The 20,516-nt window shown below is 50.9% G+C and overlaps 2 protein-coding genes across 2 annotated transcripts; one reads left to right on the forward strand and one right to left on the reverse strand.

The window, feature by feature from the left end:
- Positions 1 to 339: 339 nt before the first annotated feature.
- On the reverse strand, positions 340 to 9,272 carry LOC100904293 (multidrug resistance-associated protein 1-like). Its single transcript, XM_029112758.1, is given in 20 exon segments — positions 340 to 704; positions 863 to 1,170; positions 1,289 to 1,648; positions 1,851 to 2,079; positions 2,238 to 2,487; positions 2,490 to 2,816; positions 2,966 to 3,150; positions 3,514 to 4,084; positions 4,182 to 4,511; positions 4,604 to 4,919; positions 5,078 to 5,336; positions 5,457 to 5,885; positions 6,145 to 6,344; positions 6,531 to 6,683; positions 6,806 to 6,817; positions 6,904 to 7,053; positions 7,209 to 7,337; positions 7,921 to 8,103; positions 8,416 to 8,486; positions 9,104 to 9,272. Coding segments are annotated over 19 exon segments (4,533 nt in total). The 5' UTR covers positions 8,446 to 8,486; positions 9,104 to 9,272; the 3' UTR covers positions 340 to 592.
- A 3,550-nt stretch (positions 9,273 to 12,822) lies between these two features.
- Positions 12,823 to 13,428, forward strand: LOC100904436 (uncharacterized). Its single transcript, XM_003748058.2, has one exon. The coding sequence runs from the start codon at positions 12,823 to 12,825 to the stop codon at positions 13,426 to 13,428; it is 606 nt and encodes a 201-aa protein (XP_003748106.1).
- The last annotated feature ends 7,088 nt before the right edge of the window (positions 13,429 to 20,516 follow it).

Consider the following 20,516-nt stretch of genomic DNA (forward strand, 5'->3'; position numbering starts at 1 on the left):
ACCGCCATTTTAATCTCTCCACTCATCACCGGGTGAAACCCCTACCTTTCTTAAGTGAATTGCTGATAATCTAATAATCTTGCGTAAAATATCAGAGGCCGCATCGTAAGTGTAGAATTATAGCATGCTGCGAAGGTGCGAATAAATGACTCTGGAATTGTGCATGAGCTTTCTCCTTCATTGGTAGTGATCACCCTAGAAGAGTCTCGACAGCTCGTGGATGTCAGTAACAACGCCTCCATCAGGAATTTATTTCTATATAAACATGCAGATGTACAGGTCGGATAATTGTGCTGACTTCCTTGAGCTCTGATGAATTTTTCCCAGACATTCTCTCGCAACATCTCTCTGTATAACAATTGCAACGGATAAATTAAATCATCGAGGAATATGTCAACCCTTCGAGGTGGGGTGGAGCACCATACGCGTCCATATATTCAAAGTCAGAACGATATCAAAATCGGAAGGCTCCCGCGAAAACAAGGGATCATGAGTTGCTTGTGTATGTTGGTCGGTCGTCGGATCTTGAGACGGTGGACTACCCCGTCTCCGATCCATCGCGAGTTTATGATAAGTACATATAATATCAAATCTATGCTAGATTGGCGTCTTTCGCCATCGAATAGAATATACTATTCTTATTTTTGAGGAGCTCCGACGGAGAGTCGAATTCTTTGATGTATCCATTGTCGAGCACCATGATTCTGGAAATGAGAAAAATAATTTTTGATGGTGTCGTCAATCGGAGCAGGAAGTCGAGAGGCAGCTCGCGATTATCCCCGGCATCAGCAGCGATCGAAAGCCACCGAAGATCCGATCGTCCCGACGCGGTTTCCCGTAGATGGAATTCGGAGGGGCTCACCTGTCGTAATCCATGATAGTGTTCAATCTGTGCGCGATTGTCATGATCGTGCAGTCTTTGAACTCGGTTCTGATTGTTTTCTGGATCAGCTCATCCGTTTCCAAGTCCACAGCGGCCGTCGCTTCGTCCAATACGAGAACGCGAGTTTTACGTAGGAGAGATCTCGCTAAGCAAATCAATTGCCTTTGACCCACGCTGAGATTTTCCCCGCCTTCGCTGACTTCGTGATCGAGCCCTTTCTCCACGGATTTCACGAATGTCTTCAGATGAGAGTGTTCCAGAGCTCTCCAAATATCTTCGTCCGAGCTCTGCTCAAAGGAGTTAATAATTATTATAGGGAGGATTGAAGGAGGTTCCCAATGGTGGCCGCGTTTTCGTTTCTTCCCCCCCTTCCCCCCTCCTCCCCTGAGGGAGAACAATACGCACCTTTCCGAAGGGATCCAAGTTCAAACGCAACGTGCCAGAGAAGAGCACCGGATCTTGTGGGATGATCGTTAGCTTCTCGCGCAGGTCGTGTAGACCCATGTCGGCTATGTCGAGACCGTCGATGAATATTTTTCCTTTTGCCGGCTCGATGAGTCTGAACAGAGCCAAAGTTAAGGTAGATTTTCCAGCTCCCGTTCGTCCGACGATTCCCACTTTTTCTCCCGGCTTCACGTGAGCGGTGATGTCCTTGATCACCAGGTCCAAACCTTCGCGATACCGGGTGGCGTAGTGGTCGAAGATGATTTCACCGCGCGGAGGCCAATCCTTGGGTGGCTTCTTGCCCTCGATGCGCCACTCAGCCTGAGGGATATGGGAGTAGCTCGCTGATAATCACAATCGTTCAAGGTCTCATTTAGAAATCTATTGGGAACTTGACCTCCATCCGCCCAGAATTCTTCTGAACATACCTTCCTGTGCTATTTCCGAAAAATGGGTTCAAAGATTATCGCTGGCTTGAGAACGCAACCTCGAAGAATTCTCCAATGCTGAATTCACAACTCACCTCATTAGCGCTCCGTGTGTACTCGTCGATTCGTTCCACGGAGACGATGTTTGTCTCCAGATCGGAACTCATTCTAACAAGCCAGTTGAGAACCGCCGTCACCGAAAGAGCGTAGGACAGCATGAGTCCCACTTTCCCACCGTCCATATCATTTCTGTAGTAGACAGCGAACAGAGCGGACGCCAGAACGATCAAGTTGCCACAGAATTCGAGTCTGATCGCGAGCCATCTGAATGGGATTTGGAAATCAGACCGAGATCGAGCCTGATCGAATGAATGAAATCGACGCAATCCCAAAATATTGACTGTATGACGTTGATTGTCCATTGCGCCCCTGTGATATTCTTCTCGCACCTACGCCTGCGCAGGTCGAGACCATTCATTCACCTGTTCGATATGGTTGAAGGATAATAACACTGCTGATTGACGTCGACCCTCTTATTGGACTCTTCGACGAAGAGGTCTTCAACTTGGTACGCCCTGATCGTGGTGACACCAGCAAGCGTTTCAGAGAAGTGAGAATAGATTGGAGATCTGGTCACGGACTCCAGTCTCTTGAGTTGACGGGAACTCTTTATGTAGAACACTTGGATAGCGTAGTACAAGATCCCGATGGGGACAATCACGACCAAAAAATCGGAGCGTTCAGGGTGATGATGAAGAGGGTGACCAGGACTTGGAGGAAGCACATTATCCACGAACGAATCGTTTGAGGAATCGTCAGATCAACGGTGTCGATATCTTTCGAGAACCGGTTCACTATGCGACCAAGCGGTGTGGTATCGAAAAAGCTCATGGGACTGCGCAAAACGTTGTAGAGTAGGTTCGCGTGGAGAGTTCTCGCTCCACGTATTGATCCGAGGGCGAGTGCGAGGGACGCGAAGAGAATCGTGATTCCCTGGCTCAGGCCCAGAGCCCCGTAAACCTGGAGGCGCATGTTCCTCTGACCAATGTCCTGGGACCCATCTGTCGAATATCAGCAGAAGCAAATCAGACCCTCTATCCCACATACCGCTCCTCGGGGATCCAGCATACGCGTACAACTGTATGGAGCGATGACTGAGAAGGGTACGGGAGCTCCAGAAGACAAGAATTCGAATAGTGCGACCAATCACCTTCGAGGGGCTTGTCATTCGCCCAACTTGCCAGCCACACGTTGGCGAGGAGCGAGAAGACGTTGGAGGCGAGATTGAACAATGCAACGGCCACCACAGGGATCCATCCCATTGCTGAGAAATACGTCAAATAGACGCTCCATCGAACTTTACCAGTTTCCGCCATCTCGGCCTGAATAAGCTTCCTTTTCTGGGCCGTCTGGAATGAACAGGGTTTCATCTAAGGAGTCGGTGACAAGTCGCTTGCCTCATCCCTCGTTCTAAATAGATTCAGTCTTTCGTGTTGAATTTTAGGGACACTCACACCAGGGACCTCTTCCGAGCCTCGCGGTCTTTGTGAGACAGAGACACTGCGGGATCTTCCGGCTGAATCAGACATGGAGGATGTCCGCGAATACCGCCTAGAAACCGACCTAATGTAGGCAACTTTGTCGGGACTATCCTGAACGTCGGGTGGAGGAGAGCCTTCGACCTGTTTCACTATTTCTTCCATCATTTGGACCTGCGAACGAGGGTGATTGAGAAAAGATTAATGGATTGCTTGAGACCGATCTCGTTCCAAATTATTATCATTCCTCGTCGACAAGCTCACCTTCAACTCATCGATTTCTTCGCCCTCCGTCTCCTCTTGGATGAACTGCATCAGAACGTCAGCGAAAGCTCCTTTCTTAGCGAGGAGCTCGTGATATGTGCCCTGCTCGCGAATCTCGCCGTCATCGACAACAATGATCTGGTCGACGTGTGGTAGGAACGAAATTCCATGCGTGACCAGGATTCGCGTTTTCTTGTTGAGGATGCCTTGGTTGCCGATGACTTTCTCGAATATATGTTTCCCGACATGCGAGTCGACGGCGCTCAGCGGATCATCGAGCAAGAAGACGTCTGCATTCGAATAGCAAGCTCGGGCAATCGATATCCGCTGCTTTTGACCACCCGAAAGATTGATACCCTTCTCGCCGATCTCTGTTTGGTCTCCATCCGGCAAAATATCGAGGTCGGATTTTAGCGCGCAGGCTTCGATGATTGCTTCGTACTTCTGAGCATCGAGCGCCTCGTTGAAGAGGATATTATCTTTCAGCGTCGCATTCTGGATCCATGTCTGTTGTGCCACATATGCGACTTTTCCTGGAACGGTATCACCGACGCTTAAGATGACTGTCCAGGCAAAGTTCCTCGCGAGGTAGAGACGGTGAGAAATCAAGCTGATGGTGGAAACTCTTACCGTTCAGTTCAACATCTCCCCCGATTTTCTCCATATAGCCGAGTAGGGCACTCAGCAGTGAGCTCTTCCCGGAGCCCACCGTGCCGACGATAGCGATCAGCTTCCCACGCTGAACCTCAAGGTTGATATCCTTCAGGGTTGGTTGTTCTCTTTCGGCTTTGCTCCACGCGAAGGTTCCCCTCTCTATGGAAACAGCTGTAGGACTATGCGCAGAGTCCGATCGACGCACATAATGATCCAATTCATCAGAACTGAGGAATTTATTCATTCGCTTGACGCTTACTGCGGCTTGGACCATGAGCGAGATCAACATCGGGAGGATACCTCGAGGAGAGAAGAGGTCGTTACTCGAACGAAGGGGAATGGTGCCACTCCCAAACGCGATGGGAAGTCACATATGCGAAGATAGAACTCACTCATGGGGAATCGAAGTATATGGAAAAGTGTCAAGGAAACGAAAGCTTTTTTCGGATCGAGAACATTTGCATCATCTATGAGCACGTAGGTGAGGAACGAGACCAAGGATACGAGGAAGGGAGCGCAGGTCCACAAGAAACTGATCCCTGCGTTCATGTACGCCATCTCCTTCAGTTTTGAGATTTCTTTCGAGCGGATGGTGTTGATCAAGTCTTGGAAACTCAATTCCCACGCGTACAGCTTGAGCACCTTCATCCCGCTCAGGATTTCATTCATCGAACGAATACGATCGTCTTTGGATTTCATCTGATCGGTCTGAGGATCGAATAAGGGTCGTGAGCACACATTCTCGCGATTTCTTCGACGAGAAGTTCGGAAATCCTTATTTTCGCTTGATTTTTCCATAAACGAGAGTCTCGGATCGAATAATAATTCATCTCGGCCGGAGGCAGCCGTCTAGCTGAGGACTTCACCTGGAGTTTCTTCTGTAGATTGGCGAGGACCGCGTTGAGAGGGATCATGAGAATCATCACAGCGAGTCCTGACAGCACAGCTGCCCCCAGAATCTGCCACAGGAAGTAGATGGAGAGGGCGATTTGGAGAGGAGCTGACCAGATCATATTCACGAATGTCATTAACTCGAGAAACTTTTGAGCGTCATTCGACATCAGGTTCACGATCTCCCCCGTAGTTGTCGTTTTCTTGGTTGAATTCGACAAGACTAGCGATTTCCTACAACGGAACAAAATGGAAGAGCTCAGTCCCAGTGGAAGAGATGTCGATCTACAGGCGCGTGGGGAGGTAGATTCCGCATGAGAACGAGGAGCGCGATCCCCGGGCAAGACGTTTCACCTATAAACAGCGGAGATGAGCGCAGTTCTCATGCGCATTCCAACGATGCACATCCTGTGGAAGTAAACCGACAAGACGATGCTTTGCAGGGAGGCTCCTATGAACATGAGAGCCGCGTATAGCATTCCTTTCCAGAGTTCCTCTTCGGGGTTTTGAATGAAACCGATCATGAGCTCCAGAAGCTTCGGCTGAACGAACTGGAGCACATCGTAGAATAACTTCATGCTCGCTCCCAGTACGAACATTGGCCAGTATGTTCTCGCAAGCGCATTGACGATATTTGGCAATTCGGGATCCCCGGAAACTTTGGCGCTCGCAGACTTCGCCGTAGCGAGCTCGGGAGATGACGGACCTGCGTGAGACGAGCCGTTGGGAACGATGTTGATCGATCCCGTAGAAGACGAATAAACAGCGTTGAAGTCTCCATCGCTGAAATGTGGATTGTGATGCTCAGTCAAGCTTCATGCCGTCACCACGGGTCAGAGGCGCGAAAACCTCCTTTCGTAATGCATGACTACAGGATTCCTCATCATTTTGGACCCCTGGCCCCCCGAAAACCCAGTCTGGCCCTCCGAATAAAATTCTGCAAACGCAACTGCCACGGGTAAATTCAGCGTGAAGTATACTATTCCGAGCGCGTCGCAATCATTGTCCACAGGAATAAGACCACAGCTGCTGGTCAACTCACGTCTCGATGCCTTTGCTCCGAATTTCTTTCACCCAGTTCTTATCGAATTCGCGCGCTATATTGACCGATCGATCTTGGTGATTCAAAACCCACAGGTGGGACATCTCCAGTGGCTTCTTGGCGCCCTTCACAGCAAGCTCCGTGAACCAAGAGAACAGCATCCTAGAGGGGAAAGACGCTGCTTTCTCCGGACATTCTCTCTGGAAATCGGACAAAAGTAATAAATATCTATCTCGAAGGGTGCTGACGGGTCAAGTTTTATGCTCGGTTTGTTCTTACTCACGGAAAGCTGGAAGCGATCGTGATAACGTTTCAATTATTTTCGACCTCGCGATCCGGCGACTCTAAATGCTTAATGAGATACGTTTGTTCATCGAAAGGCTCACCTCGTCTTTCGGGATGGCTTTTCTCTTGTAAACGGGAGCGGCATCTGAGAAACCGTTGAGTATCACGTTGATCGTCACCAAGGGATAATAGATCATGTAACAAGAAAATATGACATTCGGCAGTTGGTTCTCTGCCAGAAACACCGGTCCATCCTGAAATTCGGAGCAATTGAGGATTCGCCTCTATGGGGAAGTTCAGAATGTACCCGGATAGATAATGGAACCCTACACCGAGCCTTCGCTCACTCTTTCGGTCATTGTAACGAATCACTTACAAATATCTGAAACTGCGGTAAGCATAGAGACGATGAGAAGAAAAGAATGCGAGCTAAATGGCATTCCTATTGTGACTCATGCGAACGCTGCTACTTACGCTGAACTCATAGCCGGAGAAGTTTCTCAGCAGAAGAGATCTATAAGTGATCAAGCCGCAAAGGAACGCAAGGAACCAGAAGATGAAGATTATGCCGGAGCTCTGGAAGCCTTTCCGCTTCTCAGCCAAAGTGAATATCAAGGCCAGAAACTGCAAGGAATCGATATGAATCATTTCATAACGCTCCGGAGATCGATTAAGGAGCACTCTCGACGCAGAGGTCTCGACGGTGAGCAAGTCTCCCCTTCCTGAACAAGGAGATTCGAATCGTGGAAAATGGCGTGCTCGGTCATTTTTCCTCTTACCACGGATGCGGTCTTGATGAATGGTGTGTAGAAATATACACTTGGTAAAACATCGTTGTATTTTAGTCCTTGTACTCCAGCAAATATAAATTCAATCAGGCACACGAGGAGGCAGAGACTGGTTGTGACCTTGAAAGGAAGGAGCGTATTATGGAAGCGGTGAGCGTTCACGGCATCTCGAACGGAGTGTTTCGTTCACGCGGGGTTTCGTTCCCGAATCCATCGGAACATATCCTGCATCAAGTTTCCGGGGAGCCGGTTTTCGCTCTTGTAAGTCATGGCACATTGACATGCCTGTTTATCGAATTTATTTCATTTGCGATCGGAACCAGCGACGGCATTTTACTGCATAATGTCGACTGTCTCTTGAGTGTCAAAGATGACTCTCATGATTCGAGAGATTTTCTTGCACTATCGTCCGCGTCGGAACAGGCGTCGCGTCGCTCTGGGTGATTTTTCGACCGTGACGCCTAGATAAGCCCGTGCGCTCATATCCCGGGATGTCCACATTAAAACCTTGAAGGGACGCTGCTCAGCTTTGCATCTCGCGATCATGGCCCCAGGGGATCTTTGCACGATCGGGATGATGATCTGAGAATCCAGACAACTGCCCGACGAGGAAACCTCTACACCTAAACAGCTATCATGCATTCTGGGAAGGACAGCCTCTCCAAAATCATCATTGAGCCCTGACCTCCCGAACCGTACTCACGACTTTGGTGATGTTCAGCCATGTCCATGGGGTATAGCTGCGGTGCGAGTTGATGAGATAATAGGTTTCCAGGGGCGACACGAGCCAGAGGAATATGCATGGAATCCAAACCAGCACCGTGCTTTGGAAACACACTGTCAGGTCTGGAGCTGCATCTTTCGTATGCCATGTGAGATTCGAGTCCTTGAATGAAATTTAAGGGGGCTATCAAGTCGCAGCCGAAACATTGATGAATAATGGAATATCGGGACATGGCTCCTGGAACGCCGCGGCATGATATTTATGGATATTCGATACATTGAAATCGGTGGTTCCGAGAACGCGGTCGGGAACGAACTCGATCAATATCGAGCGGAACTGGAGATGATAACGACACTCGATCTATCGTCATCATTGCCCTGATCCTTCCTCGGACGGCTGGGTTGACAAGAGTTGGGAAATGACTCTGCGGAACGTTCTTTCCGAGGATTGACATATAAGCCGCTCAATGCTTACCCAGAACTTCGAGCCGCAAAACTCATCCATCCCGCCTATGTCCGGTGTGTTGCTAGCAGCGCATCAGCTCACTGGAAGCAAAAAAAACAATGAACATATCGAAAACGAGTTGTCGAAGAGACTCGCTCATGACCTTAGATCCGACGAGAGATTTTCAGCAGTATCCCAGCTGTCGAGAGGAGGGCAAGGAGCGTGTATCATTGTGAGATGTTCGTCACTTTTTTCCCAGTTTCTCAGGAGGTGGACCGAACATTCGTCGCAGAAGGATCAGAATCAAAACCAGTGATTCGCCCGGACACTCAAGGTCTCTTCTCTGCGAAATCACCAGAAGAGCTCCCTGCAGCTGAGTCGTCAGCAGATCATCGAGCCGGAAGAGCGGACTCGCACGAGTTCATCATCGCTCGATCGGTCGGAACCATGCGGTTTCAAGGCCTCCATGGAATGTCCCTCAGACATGCTGAATGATGAGGATCGAGAGCACGGGAGAGAAGCGGGGGAATGGGAGGGGCTCCCGGAGAGAGCTTCCTGTGCTTCCCCCGGAAGCTCTCACCACATTACGTTCACGATGGGGATTCGTGCTGCCACAGTACCGAGCCAGATCTTTACTGCCGGCTTTAAAAGAACTGTCGCGCCATCGCACGGAAACCGTCCACGGAAATATCGTAGAGAAAACGGGAGCAGCACTCACATGGACGTTGAAGCTCGCGCACGGAGCCGCTACAGCTTTGACAAAATGTCAGAAGGGAATCCATCGCGGTAGCGGGCATCGTTCCTTAGCAGCCGATGTTAGCCTTATTCACACCAGTACATTCGGAGCATAGAGTAGACTTTCTCTAGGTTCGAACTCGATAGCGGAACAGTTGAATCACACGCGCAGCTACCGAAACTTGACCTTGATTCCCCAGAGCGCTACTGGGCTCAGCTTTCGAGAACTCGGAACAGTGGTCTTTGATGCTTCGTAGGCGCAACTGATTGATCAAATCCAAGTCACAATATCGCCGACGGGTCACATTGACAATATGGTCGATACCACGAGCACGAGGGACCGTGTGAGCTGTCAGATATCGCAAGCTCCTGGAATATCGCCTGTGTCGCGCGAGAGCTCCCGGCGCGGACTCTCCAGGCGCAGACAATCGACCCATCGGAATTCAACGAGCGTCGGACGAACGAGGAGGGCAAGAACTTAATTCTTCAGTTCACCCTCGAGTGAATCCACGAAGATCTGCCGGTCGATAGGGTCGCGCGGTATATTTGCATAGCCGGCGTTTGTTTCCGCTCGGCGGACGGTGATTATCCGAAGTCCACCAACCTGTTTGCAAAGCTGCCGTTGATCGGGGAATTCGTGACTCACGAAGAGTTCCGGATTCGACGACGTATTTCCGCGACAGTTCCTCGTCGACTCTCTCGAGTGGAACCTTCGTGCTGCGGCGGCTGCTGCTTTCGTTGTTCGCTCACTCTCTCCACTTACTGTTCTCCCACAAAGTGGGCCGTGAAGACTTGTTTACAAACACGGGCTCTTCTCGTCTGCCGAGGTACGGCTCCGAAGCTCGTGGTGGCGCGAAGTCCCACGCAGATGTTACTCCTTTCTGTTCGAGAGAGCTTTTAATCCAGATAATCATCAGCGGTGAGCAGTGCGAGAAAAGAACGGCACATTCTCGCTCGTACACACCCCCGAGACAGGAATGGGACGAGCGATTCTGATTAGATTATCGAAAAGACTGCCAACGCAGCTGAAAATCATGCTGTACAGATGATTGACAGAAACACGCGCTGGGATTAGTTCTGATGGATATTGAGGGTTCGGACGTCGTCGCGCGTCTCTGGATCAAGAGCATTCTGTTTGTTTTAATGATGAAGATGACCGTGATAGCTGATACAAATTTACATATCCGTTTCCCCCTTGTCTTGACACTTGAGTAAGGGGGAGAGACCAACAGGTCGCAAGGACCTTCTTCCGAGACGACTCGATGGGGCTCTTACTGACAGCTTCTCGAATCGACTGGGAGAATTCCGAGAGCCGGCATACAAGCTAAGGGACTGATCCGTTCCAGAAACAACTCCCTCGGAAAAGCGATGGTGTTCTCGAGCTCGCTTTTCCTGAAAATTACGTCTTCAGATGCTGCCCGTATAATGTCGGCAGTGCGAGCTCCACCGAATACACAACAACTGTTCAATGAATCATGGAGTGCCCATTCTCCTCCACAACTTTATGCTTCCCAACCGCCCGCTCATCGAGATTCCAGAGACAGTCATCCTGCGCGATTCGCAGACTTGTATGTCCAGCGGATTATTTAGTTTTGGGGACTCATCCACTCCCTGGAAGCTAGGTTTCTCATGGATCGGCGAGATGACGAGCATTCCCGAGATGACTTGCGGAAAGATATCTGAGCTCAAGAAAGGAATCACGCCTTTCCCGTTTTATCCGCTGGCTGCTCCAAGTCGGCGATTAGGCACATCGGATGCTTTGCTCGTGTTTACCGATGCCCCGCGGTCGAACAAAGTGCTTTTTCTTGCAGCAAATCAAATCGACTCGGAGGAGTAGACATCGAGTTCACAGCTGCTCGAATCGCGTGCCCGAAGAAGAGATCTGGCGCGAATGTCAAAAATGGATCATGGATTCCAAGAGAGGTCGGCGCGCCTTGATCTCAACGACTATGATGCCTTTCTCGTCCTATTCAATTGTCATTGTAGTCAGGACCGACGTCGCGCAGCACGATTCGATAGCACTTCACGTTTTCAAGCAAATCAGTTTCGAGTGCTCCCGAGGAGGGTGCCTATACAGAGACAGGAGAGAACTCCAGCTGGATCCTCGCCTGTATCGCATAATCCAATGAGCCTTTCAAATGAGTTGGCTCGTATAAACCGCGCTCCTCCAAAGGAGCTTCACATCCAGCCAAAGAGATACCGTTTCTCAAAATGAGAGCCAAGGCCACTCGAGCTCGAGAGGAGGCTAAGAATAATTGAAACGGAATCGCCTGATGTAATCGGCTGAGCTCATTGAGCCTCTCGAGAAGAGGAATCATCGAAGTTGTCGACAGCATAGAGAAGCGGCGGAGAAAACATTTCTCTAGGTCACAATGGCCTGGCGGCATTGCCGGTTCCGCTCCCGTGGAATGGGATAATCGAATCGTCAAGTCCGGGGGATCAATACTCACATTAGCCCGAGTTCCGCGGGTTGAATTCGAGGAGTCAGGAACCGAGGAGTCAACCTACGGCTGAGACCGGTTGGTTGAGAAATCGAGCAGCTTGGACTACCTAGTCCACCGCGAAGTGAGATTGTCCGCCAGAAAACGAGAACGCAACACACAAACGCACGCTGTCGATTTATGGTGAGACGTCACTCTCTTAAAATCAGGCTGCCCTCTGACGAATGGTCAAGCGCAGTGACTGCTTGGCCAGCTTGGTGGCTTGTGCTCCGCGAAACGTTCCGGCGCCGACAACAGCAGCGGTAGCGGCGGCGAAGCGGGTGGAAAGTTTAGGAGACGGCTCAGGATTGAGGACTCGGGCGTCTTTTGGCCCGCAACTGTCTCGGATGCCCGACAAGAGTTCATTGAGCATCGTCCGGGGAGCATCCATTACTGTCAAGCCAGAACTTGCGAAGAGATACAGATCTTCGTGACGGGAAACCTTGACTCTCTCGACTGCCTCAAGGCGACTTTGATCGTGCATCGGAAAGAGACGAACCTGCAGCCGGGACTCATCCAGACTTTGAGCGGTTCGAAGTACGGAGCAAGGACGGAATTCTACTTGAGTTATGAGTTTGCAAGGAACCCGACGGAGACTGATCGATACATTTGACCCATGTCGGCCTTTTCACCCATGGCTCGGTCGTCGGTATCCATGACGTTCGGACCAGGTCTCCGTACCCACAGCTCACCGAAACTCCCGTACTCGAACAGCGCTGGTAAGCATCAAAGAATGGACCGAGTTACCTTCTGCCTGCCAATGAACTTCTGCTGATTCTGTGGTGTTTCTCTTCCGGAACGTAATAACAAACATCCTAAGTCTGGAAGAGGTATCTAAAATTCATCGTTTCGGCCACGCAGAGCGAGAGCTGCCGAACGGATTGACGCGAGACGCGAGGCTGGAGATCCGCCCGATGATAGCAATCGTTCCGACAGTGACTCACTCGTTTTCTTAGAGCCGACGCAACGTGTCGGCATGCAATTTCAATGTGAGCCGAGAGTGACTTCCGAGAGGAGTCTAAGCTCATCCGCACCCCGAAACGACCACGAGCTACGATCCGATCGGTGACGTTCTGCGTTCTTCACTCTGCAGCCGTACAGCGCATGCGCTCTCGCTCGGAGAATACACGGATCATTCACCAGTAGTTTAGTAGCAGTCTCGAAGAGCGAGCACGGTCATCTGCGGAGCTCGCCGCAATTGTCTCCCGCACGGTCTCGGAGCATGGCCAGGTTTTTCGTCGGCGCATGCCTCATCGCTACGGCATCTGGATTCGTGTGCCTTTCGGCGGAGGAACAAGCTGAAGTAGGGCAAGACATCACGTCGTGCCTGCGTCGAGGGCTCGAGCTCCACGAGCCCTTCGAAATTTTCGGCGGTAAAAAAGGGGGTCTCTCGTTCCACGACGGCCTTCTGTACAACGTGCACAAATTCCGGAACCGAATCCCACCGCAAGTCGGTTGTACCAACGGGCATGTCGGCATCGAACTCTTGCTCAGTTTCAACGAGACCAAAGTGCATTATACGTGGAAAACCGTCGGTCTGCCTTTCAAAGGCGGTACGTGGACCTTCGTTCGCCAGGCGACCGTTGCGATTTCGCTCACTTCACCCATACACGGTAGGATGCCGGTGACTTTCAAGGAGCTGCGAATGACCGAGTACTTCGCACCCTCGGTGCGGGTGGATGGAATTCAACCCTTTTCGTGGCTTGCCTCTGAAATCGGAACATTCGTCGCGAAGAGCAGCAGTGCGCTCCTCAAGCAATTCATGGAGAAGAACTACATCAAAGTCTTCGAAAACGCTTTCGACCAGTGCTTCATCAGGTCGTCGTGACCTAGGGAAATAAATTCACAGTCGGTTTTTGTGACTTCCGAGGTATTTAATCGCGCCCTCTCTTCGTTGGATTGGTTTCTCTAGAACGACGTTTGAGGTTACTGGAAAACTATGTACGGTGAAGCGCTCCGTGTCCTCGGATGGATCCAACCAAGCACCGGTAATCTTTTCTTTTTTGCAAGAATTCCGTGAGGCCCATGATAGTTCAAGTAGATTGCTGGAGAGTGGGCCCGTAACTTTTTTTCCTCGGGGAGTTTGCGGAAAGCACAGAGCTGTCGATCAGAATGATCTCCACATTCGAGTTCGGCAGCTCGTGTTCGATAAGAAAACACATGGTTGGCGGCCCAGGAACCGCGTGTGCTCGGTAAGCCACCGGTTCCCTAGAATGAGGAAGAGCAAAGTATCGTAGACCTGCATTTGGTTCCGTTTAAAGTGTAGCTATCTTACCACAGTCTTGAAAGTCAGACAGAAAACTGTCGCACTCCCGAGCTCTCACAATAAGATCCGACCCAGAAGGACATACTCACCTGAACCGCGACTTGTCCCGGAGTCTCTGTATTGAACCTCCGATGAGTCATAGCTTCATGAATAAACGAGCTCCCAGAGTCTTTTCGTACTCCTCATGATGAAGGCATCCAATCATCGGAGTGCTCGAAAACTTACAGCATTCCTCTGAGGAGAAGGCGGGAACCATGGGGCTTCTCGTCGCTGTCAGAATACCCTCGACTATTCCGTGACGTTCTCACGTGACAAGGGAACCTACGTCTCGTACTCTGCCCAAATGTCTCCGCGATGCCGAGAGCATAACCAGCCAATTGGATGTTGTTAGCCCGACAGCTAAACGGAAACCTCTTCGAGCTCGTTTCAGTGCGACAAACGGAGATCCAGACGGACAGACTGACGAACGCAATGACTGAGATAGAGCGTGGATGAGTGAATCGTTGTCTATTCAGTCCGAAGCATCTTGAACAGAGTCGCTCGTCAGTGGCCTGGCCTTCAAGACTGCGTAACCGATCAGAGAGTCAGCTCACTTTCTTCCCGCTGGCGGGCACGAGCTCGTTGTTGAAAAGAGCATCGAGATTGAAAACTGCGGAATCAGCCCTAGTGCGAGAATTTGTGCCGGAAGGCTTGCGTCATAGGGGACGAGAATTTCGCTGAATTTTTATTCATTGCCTCGGTATGCTCATAAACTCGACCGCTCCGCGATATCTTCACATCACAAGCGCAGCTTGCTGCTTTCCCTGCTCAAGCGACTCCTCGCTTGTTTGTCCTGCGCGGTGTTTGTTATCGTGCCGCCGATCTGACCGTGGCCGAATATCTGCGATAAACAAATATTACGTCGCGGAATTATTCACAGAATATGCCCCCCTTAATGGCTTATCTGTTCGGTCATTGTATTGACCGTCCCGATATTCATCCTTCATTGGACCGAATTTATCGACGGCCTGATATATCTCTAACTATTATTGTGAGAAGCTTCTCATTAGCAAGCTCCTAATGCGGCCGGAAATCGTGCCGGACGCCGAGATAGAGTAGTCGCGAGACTCCATATGAGGGGTGATGTTCCGGTCATCATCCGGAACCGTGCGGTGTCAAGATTCGGGCCGTTCCAGGAGCAAATAAATCATGAATCTATCCATCGAGGGAATTTTGATTTGTGATTGAGGGTGCCAATCTACGGGAGACTCACCTAACGTTCAGAAACGGCTCTGAAGGCTTCAGACGTCGCACATCGACTTTGGAGCAATCGCCTGACTTGTCGTCCGGATATCTACGGCGCATCTCATTGCGTGTAGATGGCCGATGCGATCCCCACTCCGGTCGCGAAGATTAGAAAACCGAAGAAGAAGCACATGAAGAAGATGGTTAGCATCGCCATCGTGATGTCAAAGAGCTCCGGTCGCTCGCTGTCGCGCCCAGAAGATTGCTATTTGCTGGCAAACCTTCGATGTATAAATGAGACTGAGTGAGCGCTGAGCCGAAGCGCGTCGAGGAACGCACCCGGTCTGAGAGAGGAAGCGCTCTTTGCCCGCCCCGGAGAATACGATTCTCCACCTTCACCTCAGTTCACTCAGAGGCTCAATCGGCGGCCGTCGCCGAGTGTCTGCTGAGCTACGCCGATTGCCTCTACACGATCGGAGAATCCAAACTGAGCTCGTTCGATAATTTCCGTTGCATAATCGCGAGCGGAAAGCTCGCCTCTACCGTCGACGCGCTGTGAGATCGAAGACGCGTGAGCCCGATTCGAGAACCATGCCTTGAATGAGCTGGAGCAGTAACAACAACTGGAAGACGCAGTGAAGAATCGGCTCGCCCTACAGAAATTCCGAGAAACATTAGCGGCTCCATGAGCTTGGAAGGAGAAGAAGGGATATATGAAATCCGAGGAGATTCGATGGAATCCTTAAGCATGGTTGAGCTTGACCCGTCATCCCACTCGCCCCGCATCTTCACACGGAGAAGCGACGCTTGAGTTTCATGAATGCATGAACCCCCCTCGAAGGCGAAAACTTTCAGCCTGACTCCAGAGACGCTGTCGGATTACGGAAGGCTGTGCTGCTCCGCTTCGACTCATCCCTCCCCTTCGCGTACCTACGCGTTCAAAGGAACCTACACTCATACGATGCGGGGGAAGGAGGGGGGTGAGCCTAGCTCGAATCTCAAGAGCCGACGTGAATAACGGATTAGAGGAGCAGGAATGATACAGATGCCCCAACCATTGTAACCGGGACGTTACAGTCCGAGGACCGGAGAAAAAAATATTGTGTAGGTTTTGATCTTTCCGATGGACGATCGGAGCATGGATGTGAGGCAGTGCAATCGCCTATGATTTTATTAATACGTTTACTACTATTGTACATCTTCGACACAAGCGGGTGTAGCGGGTGCATGCTAATCGTGAATCTGTGAGTATTCGCGGGAATACGAATGAATGAGTCCGCGCACTCGGAACACCACGAGCCTTGTCCGGGATCCAGAATGATCGTCAATCATCACTCAGCACCAGAAGCGTCTCAGGAGGGGGGGCGGTCCGCCCCGGGCATAAAGCTTTCAGGGAGCAACTGGACTGGCCCGACGAAGGGCTGAAACGCCCAACTAGGAGGGGAGGAATTTCTCACTTATTGGATCAAGACTGATCTCAAGAATCCCTGGTGTCTTAGATGAGGGAAGTCCGAGAAATATGGGAAAACTCCGAGGAGGGATCGAATCGGGACACCACGCCCCGGGCATCGAAGATGCACGCTACGTCTCTCAACTATGATCTCTGATTCACAAGAATTTACTTATGGCCTTCGAGAGGTAATGCCTGAAGATGCGGGGATTTTCCCTCGCCGCAGCCTAGAAGACGGACGATGCATGAATTCGAATTGACCGTTCAGTCGAGGATGATATTGCTGGGAAGAAATCAAATCAGGCTCAAAATTTGCTTCTCAAAATTTGAGTCGATGGCAGCGAGTCCCAAGCAAAGGGACCCGTTCGAGCTTCCAATTCCCCCGGAGTGGCCAGCGGTCGCAAGACGCAAAATCCATGATGAGAATATTCCATGATCCATGAGACTCCCGTGTGGCTGCTCGGCTTCATAGGAACGAGCTCATTCAATAACTTCTGCTTTCGAAAGCTGGACGATCGACACTCCGAATTCACTGACGTCGATCGGATTCAACATGACTTCAAGTGCTCTCGAATCTGCGTTCCTCCGCGATCGGAGGGACGTAATACATGAAATTCGTCTTCGCATGAGCACGTTATTCGCCTTTGCCGAAGGTAGGATCAGCCTTCTTACCGAACCTGTTTTTTCTGTGGGGCTCTAAGCCCCGGGTTCGCCTAGACGGACACGTATATTCCGCAACCTCAGCGACTCGGCAATGGGATCGATGGGACGGTCACGGACTGTCTCACTCGGAGGCGAACTCTGCGGAAGCGCGATACAATCAGCTGGAGAAGTCCGTTGCTGTCTCACATCCTCCGGAGACTCATCCGAACGGATCTCACAGTTTCAGTCTCTCGAAGCAGCCCCTAGCTCCCTCCTCTCGACGTGTCTGATCCTCGGGTCAGTCATTAACTAGATGTCATACGATTTACACAAGGGGTGGGTCAGAAGTTCTCGGACATTTGAACTCAGCCCCGGGGCCCGGAAGCTCTCGCTCCAGCAGATAGCTCAATGATTCCAGTGTTCCAAACAGAAGATTCCGTTCGCTCCCCGCTAATTCAATGCGGCACTTTCTCATTTAACCTGCGCGACAGAATGTGGATACAGCGAAAATGTGATACGGGATCTCGAGGTTCCGAACGTTTTTGTTTTTGATGGACGCGGTTTGGGTTGTCGTTTCCGTTCAGAATAGCATGGAACGCCGGCGCCGGATCAACACGCCCGACTTCTAGAAGGCTCAAGAATCGCTTCGAAGAGACTGGATGGGTCTTGTTCCTCGGCAGCCCCGCTCGAAGATCGAGCAAGGGGATCGCAATGCTCAGCTTTACCCTTGGATTTCTCCTTTTCAGTCCTGAGAGCCGCATCCCGAACCTTCGACGTCAGAGAAGGCATGAGTTTCTCTGCTCCCCGAGGTGTGAGACGTGGTTTCCCTACGGTCCGAAGACCTCCCTAACGGACCTAATCAAACTGAGGCGGTCGGAAACTATCGATTTCGACCATGTGCGATCGATTGCTATTCGTTCCTTGCCGAGTCGGAGATTCTCAGACGTTTCGCTGACGTGAAGGGTCTGACGAAGAGTGGCTCTCCACGAACAGCGCGGGGCAGCCCGTGCGCCAGTGAAGAGGCTAATTATCTTGCGGCGTCAGAGCATTTTTCGTTTCACTTTCCGAAGGTGCCGGACGAAGAACTTTTTCGCTACTATGGTTTGCTTCTCTGCCGATACGACATAGATTGGCTCTGCATGGGACGGGTTGGAATACGGCGGGCTGAATCGAGTTCGAATACTCGGTTGGTCGTTACTCGTCTCTCGTCTCCGACAGAATACCCATCGCGGAGCTGGAAATAGCCGGTCAATAGGGGAATCCGGGAGCAGACATCACGAATCGAGATGAGCAACCCGGATGACTTTCTCTCACATGATCCATATCAGTACCTAGTGGAGCTTGCGCACGATATCCGAATCAAAAAGCCTAGATGTGGCAGGAGGAAACTCTGATCTTCTGTCCCCACCTCGTCTCCGCATCTCGTGTAATCAAAGCTCATCTTCCCGAAGTCTTTCCTCTTCCCCCTGTGGAGTCTCGTGCTTGCTCAGAATGAGCGACGAACACTGTGGCGACGCCGTTCGTCATTAACTCCGTAGCCAACCGCGAGTTGAATTCTTCTGTCGAGGCAGAAGCCAGAAAACATTTCGGCAGGCGAAGCAGCAGCGCCCGGTGGAGTTAAAGTGCACTGCACAAAATTCGACGGGAAAGAGGGACCGGTCTGAGACAACAACGATGGATGACGGCGAAGCAGAAGCTGAAGCCCGCGAGAGAAGAAGGGAGAAACTGAAGATGCCCCTGAGGGCTCCGGCCATTAGACCAGAGGAACGGGCATTTCTGGCTCGTGGAAGGGTGTCGCGAATCTACAGTTCTCCGAATATATTACCATTTCTGCCAACGATCGAGATAAGCCGCTTCTCGGCGGGGTTATCAACTTGGAGCGAAGCTTCCCAAATGACAGGAGTGCGATAATGAAGTTTTGGGGACAAGGGTGCCTTTCGGGACTCATAAATGCGCAGCCCGAGTTCTGCGTCACTCTCTGTCTCATCGAGATCTTCTGGCTTCAAGCGAAGTGCCGGTCGTCGGCGAGGGCGAAGCACGGACAAGATGGCGGCTCTCTGGCGTAGAACCAGCCAGAGAAACGCTTTTCGGTGCGAGTCACCGAAAATAAAAAGCGTCGAGTACCAACCCCACTCTCCAACTACTCGAGGTCAAGGCCAAACTCGATTTTTGTCAGTTCAAACTTTCTCCTTGTGCTTCCTCGGTTGGGTGCTCGGAGCGACTCTGACGGTGTCAAGTGAACACAGTGCTCCGGACGGCTGCTCGCGCTGAACTCGCGACCGGATAAAATCCACTGACTTTGAAGGATTAAATCGAACAGACCGACAAAGTGGCTCGTTTGCTGTTTCATTGAACATTTCGACGGCGACTGATCAGAAATCTGGGCTATGGCTACAGCTGTTCAGCTCGCTAGCGCGACTGGTTTAGTCCAGACCGCGATCGGTGCACTCGAGACGACCACAGACATCAGCAGTAGCAGCAGCAGCGAGAGCAACACCACCCACTTGGATGAACTCAATGTGCTGCATGACACTAACAGGTGGGTGCCGGCTGCTCCGAGGAAAGGGTGATGCCTAGCTCACTCATGACAGTATAAACATTCCAGCGGATAGACACAATCGAATTCTACGAGAAGAACAGAGAATCTAGTGACACGGGTCCGACTATCAGAAATTCGAACTGATATCTGATTCAGATAAGATATACTCCATCAGTCAGATCAGCGCACTAGTCGTGAGACGTTGAGCATTTTGTGCACATACTTCAATAAAGCGTAATGAATGGTCAACTGGTTCGACGTTATCGACATTCGGGAGAGGGAGCGGATCTCGAACTCGCGAAATCCTAAAGAGAATCCTCCGACTGAAAATGAGTTGCTTAACGATTGAACGAAAAAATCAATAGATCGAAGTTACCGTGATGGAGGAAGGGTCTCGACAGAGATTTCGGAATCCCCGGAGAAGTCCCAAGGCTTCGGATCTGAATTGAACTCGGGAATAATGAGAGCGAGATGATAACATCAGCCGGATCTTGAGTCCTTTTCCGACCGGGAGACTGCCCGAGAATCAATTCTGATTCCGATACTGGACCCGAGGAGCGGTGAAAGATTTCCGCGTCAAATTATTACACGGTGACTTCGTCATTTCGCGGACAAGGCGCTCCACTCAAGAGCGACACCGATGACACCTTCTCTTAGACCTTATTTGAAATTCCGAACAGGTCTCGTTATTGAGACAAAAGGAGGAACGAGACGTAGAAATACTTCGTACAGTCACTCGGGCTGTCACGGCAGACAGCCTTTCATGCTCAAAGGAGCAAGCGACTGAAAGCCCAC

This window comes from Galendromus occidentalis, unplaced genomic scaffold (assembly GCF_000255335.2).
Source record: "Galendromus occidentalis unplaced genomic scaffold, Mocc_1.1 scf7180000077527, whole genome shotgun sequence".
NCBI lineage: Eukaryota > Metazoa > Arthropoda > Arachnida > Mesostigmata > Phytoseiidae > Galendromus > Galendromus occidentalis.

Coding starts and splice junctions, on each gene's coding strand:
- LOC100904436 (XM_003748058.2), top strand. CDS start 12,823: ATGGCCAGGTTTTTCGTCGGCGCATGCCTCATCGCTACGGCATCTGGA.